The sequence below is a fragment of the Phacochoerus africanus genome, chromosome 7 (assembly GCF_016906955.1).
Source record: "Phacochoerus africanus isolate WHEZ1 chromosome 7, ROS_Pafr_v1, whole genome shotgun sequence".
Classification (NCBI taxonomy): domain Eukaryota; kingdom Metazoa; phylum Chordata; class Mammalia; order Artiodactyla; family Suidae; genus Phacochoerus; species Phacochoerus africanus.
In genome coordinates, this window is record NC_062550.1 from 73,913,452 (window position 1) to 73,935,429 (window position 21,978).

The following is a 21,978-nucleotide window of genomic DNA, read 5'->3' on the forward strand; positions in this document are numbered from 1 at the left end:
GTAAATAACTTGGGACATAAAGATTGTCAGTGGTTTCCGGCCTTTTAAATATAAATGTCCACTTTTAATTTCCCCTCCCTCAATCCTGCTTTGTGATGTTTCTCTAGTAAATAAAATCATTAATCAATAACAATCGTGGCATTTTCCCAGGTAAATATACAACTTCCTGAGTTACTGAACCTGTGTTGAGAGTCCCTCCATCAGTTTTCCCCCAAGGGCCTGTGAGGGAAAACCACAGGTTTTGGGAACCAGAGCTGCTCTCGAGGGAGCAAGGCCAGTGCTCTTTCCAGCCAGGATCTGTGCACAAACAGTAATCTCAGATGCTGTGACTTACCCCAAAGCGTGACGAATGGTGGGATGTCTGGGCTGCTGATGAAACATCTGAAGCCAAGGTGAGGTCCTCTCTGGGGTGGCACTGGGCGGGCAGGGGGTGCAGCGTCCTCCAGCTGAGTGATATCACTTTCCCTCCCTGGCCTCAGTTTCTTTGACTGTAGTAGAGGCTCCTTCCCACTCCAAAATCCTAGCACTCAGAGGGACTGAGTGTATCCGATTATTTCCTAGGAGACAAGAAAGACAGCATTAGAGGGAACCTTGCAAATTATTCACAGGCAAGAAGGCAGGCTGGGCTATCACATCTGCAAACACCTCTGTGTCTCTGCCAATTGGGGGCTGCCTTAGGGCCTGTATCTCCTGGGTTCCAACCTCTCACACAGCAAGGGAAGCTGAAGGTCAGGATAATGGTCCAGAACAGCTCTGGGGAGCTGGGGTCCCTTAGGGCATTGTATGCCTACTGCTCTGCACCAGCTAGACTCACAGGTGTCCCAAGATGGGGGGCTCTGTTCCCAGTCCCCAGGAAGGGCACTGCTGAGTAGGGAATAGAACAAATAGCTATTGTGAAGGACGCACAAGAGAGGCATAAAGGGCAAAACACAGTAGCGAGTTTGAAGGGAGGAGTAATGAGCTTTATTTGGATGCAGCCAGGAAGGACCTGGCTGGGACCAGCCTCTTTCCACCTTCTACGACAGGGCAGGACTGGCTGGTCTGCAGCGAGCTTCTGTTACTTGCTTCATGTCACGGCAGCATGAAGATCTGCTCAGGTGAACCCTGACTCCTGGGGTGGGTGAGAATATGCGGAAATTGGATGGCAGGTCTGCATGGGGCTTCCACCCATCCTTGAAGAATGCCCCTGGCGTGGGCCCTGGTGACAAATCTCCAGTAACTATTCCAGCTTTACTGCTGAAACCATGAGTTTGGAGCTCAGATGGCTTCTGAACTTTAGTTTCCCATCTGGCAAGAGGAGTAAAAATAATACACCTCTGCTGCCTTGCTCACAGGTTGGCCGTCAAGCACCCAAGGGTACGTGAGAGCCTGTGTACAGCCAGAATGACCCACTAAGAAAGACTCCAGCCAAACTGCCTCACTGAGGTCCCAGCCTCGCTCTGCCTGCCTGTGTGACCGCCCTGCTGTCCAGCGTCTTCATCTACAACATGGGGTGACAGCAGGACTCCAGTCCCAGGGCTGTTGGTGATTAAGATGAGTTCGATGTAAGGCACTTGGAATAGCACGTGGGGCACGGTAAATTCAGGACCACACAGATTGCGCCATCGTTACTATAAAGTGACAGAGGACAACTATGATTTTGATGATGGTTACTTCTGAGACACAGAAGCAAAGTAAGAGTCCTGCTGTGTCTATATGGAGAGGAGGAAACAGAAAGCATTGAGTTCTGCCCTGAACTCCAAGTTCAGGATTTAAAAAAGAGCCATAAAAATGCCATCTAACTGACACAGGCCTGGAGTGAGGAAGGCACACCCCTTGACCGTCATGGGAAAACATCATCTCCACCCTGCCAATACTTATCTCTTTGGCTTGCTTCTGGCCAAAGTTCCCCACCAGGCATGATCCTACTGTACCCAGAGCTTGACCACTGATTCCCTGTACCACAGGGCTCTGGCTGGATGAGACGTGTCGAGAGGGGCAGCTCTGGATGTTGTCTGTCAAAGTGAAATGTAGAGCCAGCTTGGAAAGGGCAGACAGGCTGGGCTGACTCTACAAGTGGGCGTCTGACCTTTGCAAGGAAGAGTCAAGAGTCAAGACTCTGGGTCAAAGAGGAAGAGTACAGAACTTCGAGGTGGAATTAGACTTTCCTCTCCTTACTCACCCCAGCATATCATCACCCTCATTACTCTGAACTATTGCAGTGATATAAAGCACTCTAGTGGCTGTCACATGACCTCTTTTGAGCCTCACAACACCCCATGTGGCAGGTGTTGGTATTCATGTCTTCAGATGAGAAAACAGACTCAGAGGACTAAGCCGACCTTCCAGAGGTCCCTAAGATTCCAAGCGGCATAGCCTATTTCCCATTCCAGAGCTCCTTCTGCTACAGAAACACCAACTTACCACATGTTCAAAGTAGGTGAGCAAATCCACAACCTCAGGACCCTGCTCAGGCAAGACACACTGTACCTGGCAAACAGAAGGAACAGCAAGTCCCACAGCTTGGGCTGGGGAATGGCTATTGCGTGGGTTTCGTGTCTCATTTACTCCACTAATTTTCCCAAAATGAAAGGATTCCAACAATACAAATCTTGACACGGGTCAGGCCTTTCAGATTGGAAAGAACTGCCTTGTTCCCACCTCTCTCTCTCTTTTTTTTTTTTTTTTTTTTTTGTGGCTGCACCAGAGGCACATGAAAGTTCCCAAGCCAAGGATCGAATTTGACCTGCACCATAGCTGCAGCAATGCCAGATCCTTAACCCACGGCCCTGGGGCTGGGGATGGAACCCCAATCTCTGCAGCAGGAACTCCACCACCACTTATTTTATACCAGAGGGAGGGAAGGCAGTTTCATAGCTTGAGTCATGAGCCCTGAGACATTAAGACACTTGGTCACTGTCCCTCAGGTGGAATAAATTAGGACTGCTGTGTCTTAGCTTGAGATGGTCTGGCTTCATTAGATGGTCTGGCTCCATTATGTCAGCACTGTTACTCGGGAATCAGCTGGTGCGCATAAGAGTGCTAAGGGGTAGTGGTGACAGAGAGACCACTGTGTAGGCCCAGGTAGTCAGAGATTGGGCGAAACACAGAAATAGAAAAATCCTATTTTCATACTTTTTTTTTTTTTTTTTTTGCAAACTCTCACTTTAAATACCTTGACCTCATTCTAGGGACCACAGCACTGCACGTACTGGCAGGCTTGCTTCTTTTAAGGCTGTGCTGCCATCTCCTGGAAAATCCTGGGCAGAGCAAGAACCTTCTCTAGGATTAAGGAAGGGGCCTTTTTCTGGCAGCAAAAGCTTGGAAGTGGTGCTCCTGGAGGCAGAGGCCTGGTCCTGCCAGTCTCAACTGGCCCAGGCCTGGTCAGGTGTGTATTCTGACGCTACTACTGCTTTTCTGATTTTTCAGGGGAGACTTATAAGCCAATTCTGAGAAACAGTTTTTTGTTTGTTTACAGTCCAGTAATTATGCTATTACTAATGATCTTCATTATTGGCTGTCAAATCTGAGGCAGAACAGATAAAACATTTTGATAAATTCAGCCTTGAACTAATTCACTTCCCAGAGTGGAGTTTGCTCTGTGGGAAGAATATTGCCTGGAGAGAAAGGGGGACTTAGGGTGGACATCAAGTATGTGTTGGTCCCAAGGGCAGTGATTCTACCAATGGAGGCTAGTTCTGAGCATGAAGAGCACATTTTCTCTCTGCTCTACTTCAACCCTGGATTTACTGCTAGAAAACAAAGTTAAACGTAGTCACTGTTGTCACATCCAAGTTCTCTTTAAGCATTTATCACCATCTGACATACCACTGTATTTATTTTTAATTTTGCTCCCCTCTTTCACTATGATGGAAGCTCCACAAAGGAGGACATTTTTGTCTCCGTTCATGTGGGATCCTCAGTGTTTAGAACAAGGCTGGCACTTAGTAGGTGTTAAATATCCACGGAAAAAGTGAAGTCCTGGCTTTATCACCTTATGCCATTATGGGGTCCACACTTCTCATCCCCAAAGTCTGATGGATTTTGTGCTTCTGCCTCAGCTTTCCAGGAGGACTTTTTGCAGAGGGTGGAAGGCCCTGGCTGGTGACCAGGGAAGGGGATGCTGAGGCAGGCAGGTGCCTGGCCTGTCCGATTTAATCACAAGGGGCAACGTTTTGGAGAGAGTGCAAATGGTAGGGAACTGGGAGGAACTGAAGCTCAGGGCTTAGCGCCAACCTAGGAGGCTCTGCAAAGCCTGAGTGAAGCACAGAATATAATAATAAATGTAACTTCCGTATCTGTGTAAAATTACTTAATAATTACTATTACAGCCAGGACGTATTGAATACTTACTCTGACTCAGTCCTTTACTGTAAACTGCATTACACACTGTACGGCTTTTTCACGGAATATCTATCTGTCATGAGACACGGAGGCTCAGTGTGGATCCCTGGACACAAGCGGACACAGCCTATCCGGCAGAGCGCGGTGGCCAAGCTCCTGCCCTTGGCTGGCTGTGTTTTTGCCACCTGCCAGTTGTGGGACGGGCAGCAAAACAAAAGAAGGAAGGACTGACGGGTGCTGGGCGGGGCCCGGGAGGAGGCGGTTCACAGACGCCCTCTCCTGCTCGCCGCCGGAGCCGTGTCCCTATAGAATCCAGGGGCTAGAGAAGCCGGAGGCCAGAGCCTCGGCCCGCAACAAGTACCCACCTCACCTCCCACAGCCCGCGGCTTGGGTCGGCTGGCTTCCTCCGACTGTGACGGCTTCTGGGGCGCCGCATGCCGGGGCTTGTAGTCCGAAGCCCCCCATCTGCGCCCCAGAGCGGGGCCGCTCCAGGAGCAAGACTACAACTCCCAGAGTGTCCCGCGCCGCCGGGCGCCGCTCTGCGCGCGCAGCGAAGCTGTCGGCGCCCACGTTCCCGCGCCGCTGGCGGCGGCTCAGACCCTGGAGAGGGTCGGGGCCGACTCCTACCCAGGCTCGGGGGTTCCAGTCCTTGTCGTGAGGCTGCGTGTCCAGGGACGCAGTGCTCTGCATATCCGAGGGTGCCAGACTGTCCCGCGCTGGAGCCGCAGACAAGCCCAGCCGCGCCAATCTTTCCTTTACGGGCTGCGGCCTCGGGCGGTTCGTGGGCCAGGCTGTGAGGACCCTCCCTTCTCCCCAGGCCGCACCGGACACCCTGCAGCCCCCAGAGGGCGGTCGCCCGGCGCCCGCCTATGAGGAGTGACCCCGCGACCTCTGCAGCCCCCCTGAGGGGGCTTGGGGGCCCCCTGCGGAGCAGCGAGCCGGTGCGCTCCTCCCCGGCCCCATCGGCAGCAGCACTTCTGCTGGAGGAGGCGGCCGACTTGCTGGTGGTGCACCTGGACTTCCCCGCGGCGCTCCGCACCTGCGAACGCGCGTGGCAGGGCCTGGCAGAGGAGCCCGCGGGCGCGTACGTGCTGGGCTCGGCTCCCTTCGGGTGACGGTGGGAGGGGCACCAGTCCCCAGGACTCTTGCCCTCCGATTGTTGGCGGAAGTCTTACTCCTTGCTTTCCTCAGGGGTGCCTGACCTTGTGCCCATTTTCTGAGGAGGCACTGCCCGTTGAGGAGGAAGCAGTCGAGTCGTGTCACAGGGCTTAGTGGGAACCCACAGCCAATTCTTTCTCCCTGTTCCAGGGCAGAATGACATGAAGGGACGGAAGACAGGATTGTATTGTTCAGTTGCTCCAGTAAGCAGGTGGTGGGAGGCTTGTCGTAGGTATACCCTCCACTGAGTTGTCCCCTTCTCACTTTGGCTGATGAGTGGGGATGGGGTTCAGGGCAGGAGTAGTGTTCCAGTCCTGTTGAAGGGTCGGATCAAAGAATTAGAAACCTTGGTCTTGCGCTGCTTTTTCTAATGCTGCCGTCCTCTCTGGTAGTTGAAGGCATAATTTCTCTGTGGATTGTAAGGTTGGCTTAGGCCACACTAGGGAGGGGGTGGGTAGAGTAGTCAAAGCTGACCCCAGGGAGTAATGAATTGGGGAGCCCTGGCTGTGTGTTCCGGGGGTTGGTGAATAAATGCTGAAGGCTTTGATTTGGGTGCTTGGAGGTGCCTCTGTAGGTGTTGCTAGGAGGCCAGTAGTGGAGTTCCTGTGCCTGTACTGAGGCTATAACCTTTCAAATTCTTAGCTCCACCTCTCTTCCCACCCAAATATCTATGCTGTTTCTTGTCCTCTTCACCTCAGAAGTAAATGAACCCTCCTGCTCATTAATCCAGATTTCACCTGCATATAGAGCTGTGTGTTGGGCAGCCACTGATTTGCTTCTAGGTTTACAGAAACTTTTAGCTCCTGGGAAAAGGGCAGTTTTCTCTTGTTTGGGGGCAGAAGACCACTTGTAATTCTGAAGTCCGCTAGAACACCGGTGGGAGGGTAGAGGTGACGGCTGCTGAATTTGGGAGCTGGTGAAGAAGAGTCCCAAGGTGGAGGTGGCAATGGCAATGCAGGGAAACCGCTTCTAAACTTGAATTGGCTTTTCCCTGACAGCTCCTTGGAGGTGAAATGCTCTCTCTGTGTTGTGGGAATCCAGGCCCTGGCAGAGATGGATCGGTGGCAGGAAGTCCTGTCTTGGGTTCTTCAGTATTACCAGATTCCTGAGAAGCTGCCCCCCAAAGTCCTGGAGTTGTGGTAGGTCCTTAGGTCCTTACCGCTTACCCACTGGGTCAGAGCAGGAGCAAGAGGGTTTTCCTGTCCTTTCCCAAATCAGTCCTGATAGCTCCTTTTCCCCCCTTCCCTACTATTTCCCTCCAAATCTAATTCTTTTCATGTTTGTTTTCTTACCCCTAGACTTGAAACCCTAACAATAAATGATGAGGACGGAGGAATTTAGGAGTGGGGGAGGGGGAAAGTAAAGAATAGAATACATGAAATGGGACGACAGGAGTCGGGGTGTCAGAGCTGAGAGTGTTTCTTGCTACCCCTAAGATAGCAAGCTCCTAAGTAAGAGCTCCTGATTCTTGCCATGTCACCATCCCACAGGGAGGGGCTGGGTGGGAGGAGTGTGGTGGTTATGAGAAATTAAACTGCGAAGCACTGACTCCTCTTTTTGGGGGCTTGGGTTACATGGGGCTGCAGTGTTCTTTTATACAGCAAAATGCAAGAGCCTGAAGCCATGCTGGATGCAGTCAGCGCTTGGCTCCGAGACCCCGACAATCAGGGCCTTCCGGAGTACAGAACCTTAGCAGAACTTCACCTGCAGCGGGTGCTGTTTCCTTTGGGCTGCTTGTCGGAGGCTGAAGAGCTAGTGGTGGGTTCTGCAGCCTTCAGTGAGGAGCAGCGGCTGGAAGCACTTCAGGCCATTAGTGTGGCAAGGCAACAGCAGAAACACAGACACTCTGGCTCAGAGGAGGCCCAGAAGTTTAACCAGGAAGGTAGGATGTTATCCTTCTGTGGCTTCTGAATTGTGGGCTTTCTCTTGGACCTTGGGCGCAATTCTTTGTATGAGTAACTTTGTATGAGATCACAGAATGAGAAGCCTGTTAAGTTGTTTAGAAAGCCCAGCCCAGACCTTCTGAAGTTGGCAGGGAAGGTAGGTGGTACAGGTCTCAGATCCTTGACTTTTGTCTCCTGAAAGTCACCTTCTGCTTGAGGTCCTATCGTTAGATCTTTTGCCACCACCAAGGTAGGTGGCCTGGGTAGGATGTTACTCCTTTAAAAGGGGGCCCAGGAATTCCCGTTATGGCTTAGCAGTTAACAAACCTGACTAGCATCCGTGAGGACTTGGTTTGATCCCTGGCCTCACTTAGCGGGTTAAGGATCCAGTGTTGCTATAGCTGTAGTATAGGCCAAAGCTGTAGCCCTGATCGGACACCTAGTCTAGGAACCTCCATATGCTGCCAGTGCAGGCCCTAAAAAAACAAATAAATAAATAAAAGGGGGCCCAAATAGAGACACTGATGAGGTATGGTTGGGGTGGCTACAGGAAAATAAACAGCTGACAGTGTGGTAACTTGCTAACTCGACTTAGGAGATTCAGTTTGGGCCCCCACCCAGCTTCCTGTCTGCCTTCACTCACCAGATCTCTCAGTGTCTTCTTCCATCATTGATCTCTGCCCTCATTCAGGGCCAGCCCACCTCTGCCCATTAGGATGCAGTTTTACAAATGATGGAAACCACCCAAAGACTCAACACTGTAGGAGTTCCTGTTGTGATTCAGAGCGTTAAGAACCCAACGTTGTCTCTGTGAGGATACAGGTTCTATCCCTGGCCTCCCTCAGTGCATTAAGGATTCAGCATTGCTGCAAGCTGCGGTGTGGGTCACAGATGTGGCTTGGATCCACTGTTGCCCTGGTTGTGGCATAGCCTGGCACCTGCAGCTCTGATTCGACCCCTAACCCAGGAACTAACTTCTATATGCAGCAGTTGTGGCCATAAAAACAAACAAACAAAAGTAAATAAATAAAGACCCAACACCATGCACCCAGCTGGCACCTACAGGGCAACGGTGCGGTGGGGTTGTTTTGTTACAAAGGGACTTCCAAGGTCCTCTATTCCAGACCCTTCCCCTGAATCCTTTTCATCTCATTTTCCTTGAGTGATCATCTGTCTATGTGTGTGCACTTCCAAGGACAGAAAACTCAGTGTCTCCTGAAGCAGTTCGTTCTACCCGTGGGCTGTTCTGTAGGGAAGTTCTTCCTGATGCTGAGTTAGTTTCTCTCCTGCAGTTTTTATGTACTGATCCTTGTTTTTTCTGCTGGTAACATGTAGAATAGGCCTAATCCCTTTTGCATGAAAGGCTTTCAGCCATTAGGAGACTGTGATCCTGTGTCCAAAGTGTTTTTGTGTCCTTAAGAACATGGACCTGCTGGAGTTCCCGTCGTGGCACAGTGGAAACAAATCTGACTAGGAACCATGAGGTTGCGGGTTCGATCCCTGGCCTCGTTCAGTGGGTTAAGGATCTGATATTGTCGTGAGCTGTGGTGTAGACTGGCTTGGATCTGGTGTTGCTGCTGTGGCATAGGCTGGCAGCTATAGCTCTGACTCAACCCCTAGCCTCAGAATCTCCATATGCCGCGAGCGTGGCCCTAAAAAAAACAACAACAAAAAAACAAACAAACAAACAAAAAAAACGTGGACCTGCTAAGTTAGGATCATTTCTTTGCAAACAGGTTGTTGGCTTCAGGGACAACTGTGTGGTTCCCCAAACCTCTGCCTGTCCACTGCCTGGGGACGAGGTGCTCTGTCAGGGCTGGGAGGGCGTTTCATGTTTGTACTCATAGTCCAGGGCTCTGAAATTCCTCACTGTACCTGTTAGGTGCCCTGTATTTTCTGCATTAACCCATCATCAGGAACTATTGCTCTGTATTACTCTGTGCCTATGTCTTAGGCCAAAATAGAAAGATTGCTGTAAAGTAATGAGATGTGCCTGATATCCCCAGCTGAGGAGACGTTTCTGTCAAAGTCCTCTCCTAAGACGATGATCTTCTAGTTATGTAGTCTGTCTTTAAGACATCTTTTGGGATTTCCAAACCCGGAGCCACTTTATGAACTGGCTGAGAAAACCAGTCTTGTTACCCTTTGCTCGACTCTCATCAAGCCCAAAGGTCAGAGTAGGGAAGCTGGTTCTTATCCTGAAATTATGCTCTGTCTCCCTGGCCAGGCCCCTCCACCCACAAGTTCCTGTCACTACTGACGTTGCTCCGCCAGCTGTGGGACTCTGCAGTGAGCCACTTCTTTTCTCTGCCCTTCAGAAGAAGCTTCCTGGCTGCCTTGCTGCTCTGCCTCTTGGTCGTGAGGTTTGATCCGGGTAAGTGAAGACGCCCGCTCCCCTTCGCACCCTCCAGGGTGGGAAGGAGCTGGAACTGAGGGGCCCTCCTGGGGTGGAGGTTCTCACTGGTCTCTTGTGCAAGAAGGAGTTGGTGGGTCTGAGCAGGAGTCAGCCCGGCCCCCCTAGAAGGAGAGACCAGTCTTGGAGAAGGTCCACTCTGCCCTGTTGACCCTGAACATCCAGGGTGGACTCTGAGTAGAGCCTCAGAATTAAAAAGGAAAACTTCATCATAACGTGTAAAAAGTAATGCTAATTTAAAACATTATATTGTAGAATTACATACACATTTTAGAGAATATGGAGAATAGAGAAAAGTATAAAGGAGAAAACGTAAGTCACCCATAAGTCTGCTACTGTAATGGTTATGCTTCCAGTCTCTTTATGGGTAAAGATGCAGTATTTTAGAAACAGGAAAAAAAATTTCCTTGTGTATAACATACAGTCGCATTAATTATACTTATCATGTTGTACATTATATCCCCAATGCTCATTTATTTTATAACTTAAAATTTACCTTTTGACGGACTTCTTCCAATTCTCCCCTCCCCCCATACGTATTCTTCAAAACCCAACTTTAAAGCTTTAAATGGCTAAATAATAATCCACTTTACAGAAACTTCCGTAGTTGATTTTCCAACCCTATTGTTGGGCATTCTGGTTATTTCTTACTCTCTTTCCTGCTGCACTGTTTCCTGAGGGTTTATTCATCAGACCTGTAAGCCCTGGGCCAGAGGTTAGGAGCTCACTGGTAGACTTTTTTTGAGTTACTCTATGTGAGTTATGATCTAATCTCTACTTGTGAATTTAAATGTAGTATATAGAATTGTATAACTTCCAAAACTGGAAATCCTAATTCTAGTCCCTTCGTTTTCTTTTCCTTTCGTTTTTGGTTGAGAAACCTAAGAACCATAGAGAAATGTAACTGGTCCAGGGTCTGCTGCTCTTGATTTAGTCTTAGATCTTCCCCGTGTCCCCCACTTCCCTTTTTCTGGCTGGGAGCTGTTTTGCATAGTCCAGATTGTCCCTTTGACCTCTTGGCTGAAGGCAGAGCAGCAGTTCCCTCTGAACAGCTTTATTTGCTTTAGGAGTCACTAGTTGGCCCTCAGGAAAGGCAAGGAGAGTTCACGTTCATTCCTGTCCACACTCTGGCCTTTTACTTTGTTCCAGAGACTTGGTAAAAATTTAGAAATTTTTTTGTGGTTCGTCCCAGTTCTTCAGTCTCATAAACACCGGTCTCCTGAGTGGGGATGGCAAGAGGCCTTTGGAGTGTCTTCAGCCAGGGTGCCCTGGCCACAGGCTGCCTCTCAGGGCAGCTTGGTCCCATGCAGAGGTGGTGCTGCAGGAGAAGAGAGCCCTTGGCTGGTCTGCAGCTAGAACTTGGTAGAGAGGTATTAACAGGTTAGACTAGTGGCTTTCTTGAAAATAACATCTTTCTTTTTAAGGAAGAAAAAAATCCATTAAAAAATCAGAATTCAAGACAAACCAACAAGCTCAGCTCTCATTCATAAAAGATGAGTTTTACTTTTATTTTCAACCTAACATGATAAAAATAGGTAATACTGTTGCCTGGCCCCAAATTTAATAGGTACAAAAAGAAATGGAGTGAAATTCTCTTCCCATATTCATCTCCCTGGTTTTTTTGTATATCAAAAAGTTGGATCGAAGTGTAGTACATGTGGATCTTTTTCTCAGCAAACCTAAGGTTGCTATAATCCAAAAAGTGAATACATCCCAGAGACCATGTCCTGGAGGAGAGGAAATTCTTTGCTGTTGGGAGGGAGGAGGAGCACCAACACGGTCTCTCCCCCTGGGGGAGAGTGGGGGATGCAGGGCGGTGCACTGACCACTGACTGCTCTCCCTGCAGCTTCTCCTCACTCCCTGCCCTTCCTCTACAAGCTGGCTCAGATCTTCCATCGGATCCGTGAGGCCGTGTCTTCTCTCTGCCAGCTTCCCATCCACGACTGAGTGGTCCTCCACTCGCCTCAACCCCTGGCTCCCCAAGGCAGCTGGACAAACAGAGCCTCTTCCCACAGCAGCCTGTCTCTGCTGCTGGATGGGCCCTGCCAGTGCGACCAGCCTAGTTAGAGAAGGGGAGGGTCCGGCCAGTGCACTGTGTCTTGCTGCCTGAGTGCCTTCCTCTTTGTACCCCAATATGGCTGGCTTGGTAGGTGGTGTGGAAACTGGGGCCAGAGAGCACAACCGTGCAGAGGCCCCTCACACAAGAGGGTTTGGGAAGGGCGAGTGTTTCGTCCTTGAAACATGCCATCTCCCTGCAGAGGCAGGGGGTGATTTTTTCATGTCAGGATGTTCTTGAAGCTGCAAGTTCAGAACAAGGTCCTGGTGGAGGGGCCTTGGCCTTTTGCTTGCCACAGTCTGGTCTGGTTTATCACTACAGCTCCCTGTGGTATGTGATGGGCTCTTCTTGCTGGGTAAGGGGACTTGGCCTGGTGCCTCCTGGGCTTCAGCTCAGAATTTCGGGTTGTCAGTGGCCCCCTCTCTCTGCCAACCCCTCCCCCTGCCCTGCGGGAGTTTACACTTTCCCCATGGCTGTTTTGTCAGGTTTTACTTGCATCCTTGCCTCCTTGGTACACGTGGCCGCTGCTGGTTCCCCCCTTTCTATGCTCTGTTATTCTAGTTATATTCTGTTGTCTGTGTAGCGCACAAGTATTTTTGCTCCTGCGGCCTGGAAAAGTAGGCCAGCCCAAAGGCTGATGGGCTGAAAATGGAACAGGGTAATCGGATGAGCTGGAAGGATGTGGAGGGGGTTGGCTCTGAAGACTGGGAGGAGTTTTACTCCTTGTCAGCGAAGGAGGCATTGGGGCCCTGGCTGAAGTGTTTCAGCATTTTCTGTCACTGGCCACAAGAATCCTATCTGTTTCTGTGCAAGCACGCGTAGAACACTCCTGGTGGAAGGATTCCAGCTGGCCCTGAAGACAGGAGGGCTGCAGGGGGCAGCTTCTCTGTCATAAAATGCATGGAGGGAGTAAACTTCAGGCCCTGGGAAAGTTAGGTCCTGGGGTGTGGCCCTGGAAGCTAAGCTAAGAGTTAAGACCCCGTGGAGAGGAAGGGAGGAATTAGGTTTTGAGATCTCTCCTTTAGAAAGATTTTAATTTTAATTTTTTAATTTTTATTTTTTTCAAGTTTAATACTTTATTCCAGACATACCAAATGTGTTCTTATCTTTTTTGTATTGCGTTCCCTCTGGCCAGCAGACTTGCCCTTCTTTGTCACAAGGCTGATTCCTTCTGATCTTCCAAGAAGCTCTGCCTACCCTGCACTTAGAAAGATTTTTAAAATCCCGTTGTGTTCATAACCAAGGGAAAAAACTCTATAATGGCTTCCCCTGGCCCAAGGATGAAACGCAGGTTCTTGAGTTTAAGGCCCTCAGGCACTGGTTTTGGCTGACACCCCCACTTTCATGTGGGCCTCTGATCCAGTCACCCACAGTCATGGTTTTCTCACACCTCTGTGCCCTTTACAGCCGCTGACCCCTCTGGAGGCCCAGCTCTCTTTTTGCCTGGTAGCCCCTTAACCTTCCAGACTTACTCAAGGGAGTCCTTTCCTGCTGTCCCCTCTCCAGGCCCCTGGTTCACAGTCCTTCAGTGGTGGTGGAATTCCGTGACCTCTAGTAACAGCTCTTCGAAGCTGGGGGGTGTGATTGTTGGAAAGAGATTTGACCTCATCTGTCAGTCAGTTCTCTCACAGGGGCTTTTGGGTGAGTGAGTAGCACCTCTTGTGAAATGCTTAGCCTGTGTCTTGCCTGGGGAAGAGCTCCCGGGAGGGGTGGCTGTGTCTCGAGTGCCCAGCCCAGTGCTAGAGATTAGAGGGCACTCAGACTGAGCAGCTGGAACTGACATGACAAGAGGCCATGTGTGGGTTTTGTGTTGTGGAAGCTTCTTCCCCAAAGCCCCCGTGTGACCCTGTCCTAGGCCTCGAGGGTCTGCTTCCTGTTTGTCTTGAGCTCTCCAGTGTTGTCTGGCATCCAGCCCCCACTGTCCTAATGTGACAAGGAACTCGGACCCCCTGCTCGGGTGACTCAGCCTTTTCTGAGGATGCAGGCTGCTGTGCTGGTTAGTCCTCAGCTCTGGGATGCACGAGCTCGCAAGTGCAGGGAGGGCGCCTTGTCACACTAGTACCTGTGCTGTCCAGTGAGGTCACCACCACACGGCCTTTGAACCCTTGGAGTGTGGCTGGTCCAAATCACGATGTTCCGTAAATGTTAAATACACACTGGTGTCAAACACGTGGAACTCCAGAGTGGAAACTTGGTAATTTTTATATTGATTGCATGTTGAAATGACACTATTTTGGATATATTGGGCTAAATAAAATCTGTTACTAAAATTAATTTCACCTGTTTCTTTTACTTTTTATTGAGCTTCCAAAATGTTTGAACTTACATGGGGCGGGGCTTGCGTTATGTTTCTGTGTCCCAGTGCTGTTCAGCACCCAGCACACAACCAGTCCAGAGATGCTGCCTGTGTGATGGGGTTTCCAGATGCAAGATCTGGAAAGACCACCTATTATAGCCCCTTTGTGAGTTAAGGCGATAGAGACCCCAGGGGCGAAGACAGGTCCCAGGGGCAGCCTGCGTGAGGACAGGGTCTCCTGACCTCCCCGGCCTTCCTCAGGCTGCACTTCACATGCCCTAAAATCAGTCACTGCCTGAAGCTCACTGTCAGTGCACGTAGACCTGTGAGGTTGGTTCTGCTGGGTTCTGTGGGTGCAGGGGAGGCTGGGCAGGTGGGGTGAGGTGAGGAGGGAACTGGGCTGCAGTGGGTGGTCCTGGGTGGGAGTGGGAGGGCAACAGAGAGAAGGATGCAGGGTGCTGCTTCTAGAAGGGGCATCTGAGGGCTGAGGGTGTGTTTCATGGCTTTGTGCGGGTGACACTGTGTGCGTGTTTGCATGAGTGTGTAGACTTTAAAAACTATTTGAGTTTTACTTGTATAGTACACAATTCAGAAGTCACAAAAGGGTGTTGGTGAAAAAATGTCCTTCCTTCCCCTCCACCTCTCCCAGCCTCCTACCCTGAGCCACCACCGTTGTCATCTGTACCCTCCCAGGGCTAGTCTCTGATGTTAAGCTTGTCTTCCTCTATACAGATGATGGCAAACTACACACACATACCACACTCTTTCGTAAACTTCTCTTGGATGTTTGTTCCACATCAGGTCATGTAGCGCTGTCTCGTTCCTACCGGCTGCTCTGTATTCCGTTGCGTGATAGTGTCACAGTATAAATCCTTTCCCTTTTTATTTATTTTATTTTACTTTAATTTTTGGTTTTTTTTTTTTCTTCTTTTTTTAGCCGCACCTGTGGCATGTGAAAGTTCCCAGGCCAGCGATCAAACTTGTGCTGCAGTTGTGGCAACACCAGATCCTTAACCCATTGCACCACACATGAGTGTCCTCTCTGCCTTTTTTTGTCATTTAGGGCTGCACCCTTGGCATATGGAGGTTCCCAGGCGAGGGATTGAATTGGAGCTGCAGCTGCCAGCCTATGCCACAGCTATAGCAATGCCAGATCAGAGCTGCATCTGCGACCTACACCACAGCTCATGGCAACGCTGGATCCTTAACCCACTGAGTGAGGCCAGGGATTGAACCATGTTCTCATGGATACTAGTTGGGTTCATTAACCACTGAGCCACAACAGGAACTCCCTCTTTCCCCTTTTTTTAAAAAACATTTTTAATTAACGTGTAGTTGATTTACAGTGTTGTGACAATTTCTACTGTATAGCAAAGTGACCCAGTCATACATATATATATTCCATATTATCTTCCCTCATGGCCTCATATTATCTTTCATCATGGTCTATCCCAAGAGATTGGATATAGTTCTCTGTGCTGTATGGTAGGACCTCATTTTTTATCCGTCTAACCCCTTTCCCCTTTTAATGCAGTGAAACCTCTCCACCCCCTCCTTAGCCCTAGTTTAAAATTAACAGGTGGTGGTCATGCCTCTACTGTTACTTCCTAGCAAACAGTGGTCTGTCCAGCCTGCTTGGTAGCTGCCATAGACACTGGGAAACTCAAAGATGGCCTTTCACACTCCAGACATTCTACTTCTAAATCTGGAATGGCAGTGCTTCTGGCCGTCTGCTAAATGGGCTGGAGGAAATGGCAGAGAGGCCTGGCACGAACTGTGAACTGGTGCCTGTCCACTGCCTCTGCTCCCTCCCCTGGGCCTGTGGACCGCTGCCTCTGCACCCGTGGGGGCCTGTTTTAATTCTCTCATTTTACTCTGGTTTAGGCAAGCTTCCTGAGGCTTCCCTCACAACCTGCTAGAGCTGCTCTTTTGAACTTAATACAGGGAGTATTGACATGCAAAATGGTTTCTCTCTCTGGAAGCCTTAGTTTTTGGACCAGTGAGGAGCCGAATTAAAAGCAGTGGGCACAGTGCCTTTATCAGCCTGTGAAACCCCTCTCTGTGCCGTTCCTCCAGGGATGAAGCAGGATCTGGGTATTTTTTGCCAGCCTCTAGGCCTCTTGATAAAACAACAGATGTTTTTCTTGTCTTAAAGCAATGCATATATATTTTAGAAAAATTTTAAGATTGTGTAAAAGTAAATGTGGGACTTGTGATACCATTGATTCGAGAGAACCATTGTAATGTTGGTTTTCTTTCAGTTCTGTTTTTCAAACATCCAACCCTCTTGGTAGCCCCAGTGCTTTGAGAACCTTTGAAAAAGTGGCTGTTTGCAAACAGGTCTGTGTAGGAGAAGAACTGACTGGCAGGGCTGCAGGCGGAAGGAAGGCTGAGGTATACGAGCAGTGGGGCCACCAGAACCCACTGTCACTGGCAAGTCACCCAGATAGGTGGGCTTTTATGACCCATTTTCTGATTTCAATACTGACCCAAGCTCATCTTTAACACTGTTTCCCAGCTGTTCTTTGCAAGCAACTCTTTGAAACTTTCCGTATCTCTTTGTCACTCTTTGTACCATCCGAGGTGACTGATAGGCATAAGATAATATTCGAAGACTTGGTTGAAAACCAAAAGGATTTTTGCAGAAGTATGTCAGCATAGATAAAGGTCACTTTAAATAGCATCAACATTATGAGGAGAGATTCCTTAGGCAGAAAAGGAACGTGTATAGTCCCTAGACGGTGACCAGCAGTCTCTCACCCTCAGAGCTGCATGAAGTTTTACAAGGCTTTTTTTGAGAAACAAGGTCTAAACTCAATGGAGTGATTTTGCTATATGAGTGAGAAGGGACGCTGGGGCCACAATGGCTGAGTCCTACTTTGACTTTGGACAAATTATCTTCCCTGTGCTTTAGTTTCTTTATCTATAATGTGAGGATTATTGTATTTACTTCATGTGTTCACTGAAGATCATATTGAATTTTCTGAATGTGTAGTACCTTCAGGAAGAACATGCAGGCCAACCTGCCCAGTCCCATTCCTGTCCTCCAGCCAGCAAGTTCCTCCTCCAGAGGCAGCCTCTGCTGCTTGTCTTTATTTCTCCTTCTAGAGTTTCTTTGTATATGAATTTTAAAAAGTTTGAATATAGATACCACTTTCTCCTTTTTTAAAAAAAATCTATGTAATGTAAACTGTTTTATTCATTTTTTATTTTTCCAAGAAGTGGCATGATTTTGAGGTCTATAAAGAGAAATAAGTTATTATAATGTGGACTTTTGGAAATAGAACTAGGCTGATTTGTGTTCCAGCTCTGCTGCTAAATTGTTTTATCTTTGCAAAAATCACTTAATCTTTAGGTCTCAATTTCCTTACCTCAGAAATGGGGATAAAAATTTCTGCCTTATTTTCTTTATAATACTTTTTTGTCACATGAGCAAAAGTTGACTAAAAAAAAATTGAGGCAGAGCTTCCATGCCTGCCCGCTTACGTCTCTCACAATCTTCCTATCCTAATAAATCTATTTCTTGCCCATCAAAAAAAAAAAAACTTTGAAAAGTTTAAGTGATACATATACACAGAATACTACAAAATATTTACTATTATAAAATAGGATGGTTAAGTCTTTTTCATAAAATAGACGTAAAATATTTGAAACAGATGCATGAAATAGAAAGGTTAGTTAGACATTGACTTTCCATATAGGCACATTTAGTTGGATTAAGTAAAATTAATAGTCCACAATGATCTGTGTATAGTTACAGAGGCAACTGCAAATTAACACTTTCTCTAGGCCATGTAAAATAAGCAGGACTAGGCCAAGAACTGACACGCTCTTTGCCTTACCTTTTGCTTAAGGCTTGTGAGAAGAGGGAGGTGGGGCTGGTAAGTGGGGAGGTGGTGGGGTTTAGGAGATAACATTTGGTTTGGTAAAGACAGAGGCTAGGGGGAGTTCCCATTGTGGCTCAGTGGGTTAAGGACCTCACATTGTCTCTGTGAGGTTGCAGGTTCCATCCCTGGCCTCACTCAGTGGGTTAAGGATCCGTGTTGCCATAAGCTGTGGCATAGGTTGCAGATGTGGCTCGGATCTGGTGTTGCTGTGGCTGTGGTGTAGGCCTGAATTGTGGCTCATTCAACCCCTAGTCCAGGAACTTCCAGATGCCGCAGATGTGTCTGTAAAAAGGAAAAGAAAAAAAAAAAAACAAACAGAGGCTGGGGTTGTGACTTGGGAAGGTGATTCTGTCTGAAAGACAGGAGATATCACGACAGAGAAGAGGTGCAGGTGGGTGCATGATTTTTAAAAATGGATCTGTGAGGCAGTACTACTGGGGACAAAACTCCATCAAATTGATCAGAGTGAAAAATAGCTGGGGCCCTAGCCTGGCTCTGCTGCTGCATGAGATGACTAGACTTTATTTTCAAGTTTGGGAACAGGCCACTTTACTCATTATATTTGTAAGACATGAAATGTGTTCATTCAAACAAGCCTTACTAAAATACCATAAAAACAACAGCATGTCATCTTGTTTTCGATATATATGCATATCTGTTATAAAAATGTATCTGGTACTTAAAAAAATTTTTTTTTTTTAGGGCCGCACCTGTGGCATTTGGAAGTTCCCAGGCTAGGGGTCGAATTGGAACTGCAGCTGTGACCTATAACACAGCTTGTAGCAATGCTCTATCCTATGGGTCCTTAACCCAATGAGCGAGGCCAGGGATTGAATCCACATCCTCATAGACGCTATGTCAGGTTCTTAATCTGCTGAGCCACAACGGGAACTCCTATATCTAGTACTTTCAGTTTTGCATTCTTCTTCTATTCAGTTTCAACATTACTACTTTTTTACTATGTATTTGTTTGCTGGGGTTGCTGAAACAAGTTGCCACAAACTGGGGAGCTTCAAAAAGCAGAAGCTTTCTCACATCTCTGGAGGCTGGAAGTCCAGAGTCAAGGCGTCTCCCTCCAGAGGCTCTGGAAGAATCCTTCCTTGCGTCTTCCAGCATCTGGGGGCTCCAGGTGACCTCGGCTTGTGGCCACATCACTCCAGCCTCTGCCTCCATCTTCATTTGGCTGCCTTCTATGTTTGTCTTTTTTTCTGTCTCTTACAATGTCACTGATTTTAATACACAGCCTAATCCAGGATGATGTTATCTTGAGATCTTAATTACATCTGCAAAGACCTTTATTCCAAACGAGGTGATGGTTGAGGTTCCAAGGGACCAATCTTTGGGGCCTCAGTTCTCCATTTTAGCAGCCACATGATACTCCTTCCTATTGATATGTTGGCTGTTTCAGTTCTTTCCAGCTTTTTGCTAATATGAACAATAACTCTCAACAGACTGCATGTGTAAAGGCCATGAAACAGCACTGTTATTTTCCTCACGGGTTATTTTTCTAAAGTGGATTTATGACAATGATGAGAGTGATTTTCCAGCTCTTTTAACATACTGCCAGGGTATGGGCCAGAAAGACTGGATCACTGATACCCACAGCGTTATGTGAAATATTTGGAAAACAGAATCCAGCAATGCTTCAGTGACCGACAGGATGCAGACATCCAACAAGCAAAGAATCAGCTGTGTACAGAACCCCAAGGCCTCAGAGAAGATGTGACTTGACTACCTTATCTTTCCTTGGTGCCTCTTTGTCCCATGTAGCTCATTTGGAGCTTTTTTTTTTTTTTTTTGGTCTTTTTAGGGCTGCACCTGCTGGCCACAGCCACAGCAATGTGGGATCCAATCCGCATCAGTGACCTAAACCACAGCTTATGTCAACACTGTGTGAGGCCAGGGATCAAACCAAGTCCTTATGGATACTGGTTGGGTTTGTTACCACTGAGCCATGATGGGAACTCCCACATTTGGTGCTTTTTAAGGGGCTGGCATCTGAAGAAAGTGGTCACCTGATTGGTAATAGAGCCTTGAGTGAGGGTGAGGGCTGGCCTCTGCTCAGTTGGCGCCAGCTCCTGAAGGAGATGAGTTTTTCTTAGTTCTCCAAGCTCAGTGTTCTCTGCACTTTGCTGGCCTGTCCCTGACCCCAGTCCTGAGTGCCCACTGCCTCCCACCCTCAATGTCTGGTTTTTCTGCTGAGTTCTCTTGGCCTAAAGGGTGGTGACCTAAAGGGCTTCCCCTAGGGGAAGTGAACTTAGCAGGGATCAAAGGCAGGGCCATGGAGATGATGCTCTGAAAGCTTCTGCTTCTGACATCAGTCTGTTGGTAGGAGGGGAACAGGGGAAGAATCAGAGCCATTAGGAAAATGCTTCCATCCTCAACTTATAACAAGGCCACGCAGACCCTCCTCAGTTGGTTTTGGAAGGGGACTCACCTGGGAAAAGGGCCAGCTGGGTGGTGGGGCTCCACATTTATCCGAGATTCACCTTTTTTTGGCGGTCTTGATTACGGCTGCCGGAACTGTGCAGCCCTCAGAGGGAAACCACTTCATCTGTGAGTCTGACCATAGATGCCCTTTTCCCTGTGGCGTCTGAGACACGTGTGTGTGTGTGTGTGTGTGTGTGTGTTCACATACGAGTGGTCTTAAGGCAGGAGATCACCAGAGTTAAATACATATGGCAAGTATGTAAATCTAGATCATCAGATTATGAAATGTAGTTTCCTCCTGGAATTCCAGGCTCCCCCCCAGCAGTGTGAGTGCCAGGGAAGTAACAGGTCTTTCTCCTCTGGGCTCCAGGCTCCCTCTGCAAGGTAAACTCCATCTTCACACTTGTCCCTTGAGCAGCTGGATGTCTGTCTCAGAGTCTAGCTGAGAGCTCCAGGACAGGCCCCTACCTGAGGTTCCATTTGTAGGTGATGGTTAAACATTGAGCTCAGCCTCTGGAGCCTGACTTCCTGAGTGCAGCTCTATCTCTTACAATTCTAAGTTTCAGGTTCTTCATCTATACAATGGGGATAATAAAAAGGTTAATTTCAGAGGCCTCTTGTGAGGAATAAAATAGATAAGCACTAAGAACATCATTTGGCGCACACTTACACATCATGAAGACTGACTTCTGGGGGTCGGGGTGATAGAAATGATCTTACCTCCTACTCAGATGGGTGGGCCTCAACTCTTTGGACATCACTATAATTATTGTATTTGAGAATATGACCCCACAGCACAAAATCCACGCAAGAAGAACTGACTCACACATGGTAACTGGAGTGTGGTGGGTGTGGCGTGGTCTCTTTAGTAGGCCTACATCAATCATCAATAGGTTGGATTTTAAAAAAATCATTGCAAAAGCTAATTTATTTCACTCTTTTTATAGGAACCAGACAAACTCTGGATCCCAGCTGGGTCCAAATCACCTATTTTTGAGGCTGATTTATAAAAATCTCTACAGGGAGCAGGGAACTTCAAGGCTGTCAGAGCAGTGCTGCTCTTCCCTGTGAATAGCCTAGATTTGACTTCAGTGTTAGGGCTCTCTAGAGAAACAGAACCAACAGGAGATACAGAGATATATACGCACACAGACACAGACACACATACATGGAGGGGGCGGGTGGAGAATAAAACATTGGCTCATATGATTATGGAGGCTGATAAGTCCCAAGGTCTGCAGTCTGCAAGCTGGACTCAGGACAGCTGCTGTTGTGAGTTCCAGTAAAGGGCAGGAGAAGACCAGTGTCTTCACCTGATTGGATGTGGCCCACCCACCTTGGGGTGAACAGTCTGCTTTCCTCAGCCTCCTGATTCAGATGTTCATCTCATTCAGAAACACCTTCACAGACACACTCAGGACAATGTTTGACCAAATGTCTGGGAGTCCTGTGGCCCAGTCGAGTTGACACATAAGATTAACCATCATAGGAACTAAAAACACATGTCCTTTCCTTCTAATATCGATTCAGG

The 21,978-nt window shown here is 48.2% G+C and overlaps 2 protein-coding genes across 3 annotated transcripts in view; one reads left to right on the forward strand and one right to left on the reverse strand.

The window, feature by feature from the left end:
- The window catches only part of MICAL3 (microtubule associated monooxygenase, calponin and LIM domain containing 3), a 245,007-nt gene extending 240,249 nt beyond the window's left edge, over nt 1–4,758 (reverse strand). The window contains exons 1-2 of one of the 2 annotated variants that reach the window (XM_047787952.1): nt 4,689–4,758; nt 335–557 (exon numbers count right to left, since the gene is read on the reverse strand). The gene's annotated coding sequence lies outside the window, so the exon portion shown is untranslated. Of the gene's footprint in view, nt 1–334; nt 558–4,688 lie in introns of those variants that run through there. The other variant, XM_047787942.1, reaches the window with a different exon arrangement.
- PEX26 (peroxisomal biogenesis factor 26) lies at nt 4,639–14,079 on the forward strand. The gene is made up of 5 exons (XM_047787955.1): nt 4,639–5,407; nt 6,480–6,620; nt 7,068–7,363; nt 9,592–9,738; nt 11,625–14,079. The coding sequence occupies exons 1-5, from the start codon at nt 5,193–5,195 to the stop codon at nt 11,723–11,725; spliced, it is 900 nt and encodes a 299-aa protein (XP_047643911.1). The 5' UTR covers nt 4,639–5,192; the 3' UTR covers nt 11,726–14,079.
- The last annotated feature ends 7,899 nt before the right edge of the window (nt 14,080–21,978 follow it).

Bases quoted from the DNA above. Each gene is read 5' to 3' on its own strand.
- PEX26 (XM_047787955.1), top strand. From the start codon at position 5,193: ATGAGGAGTGACCCCGCGACCTCTGCAGCCCCCCTGAGGGGGCTTGGG. The intron at 5,408-6,479 runs GTACGTGCTGGG...TTTCCCTGACAG, and splicing joins GCAGAGGAGCCCGCGGGCGC to CTCCTTGGAGGTGAAATGCT. The intron at 6,621-7,067 runs GTAGGTCCTTAG...ATGGGGCTGCAG, and splicing joins CCCAAAGTCCTGGAGTTGTG to TGTTCTTTTATACAGCAAAA.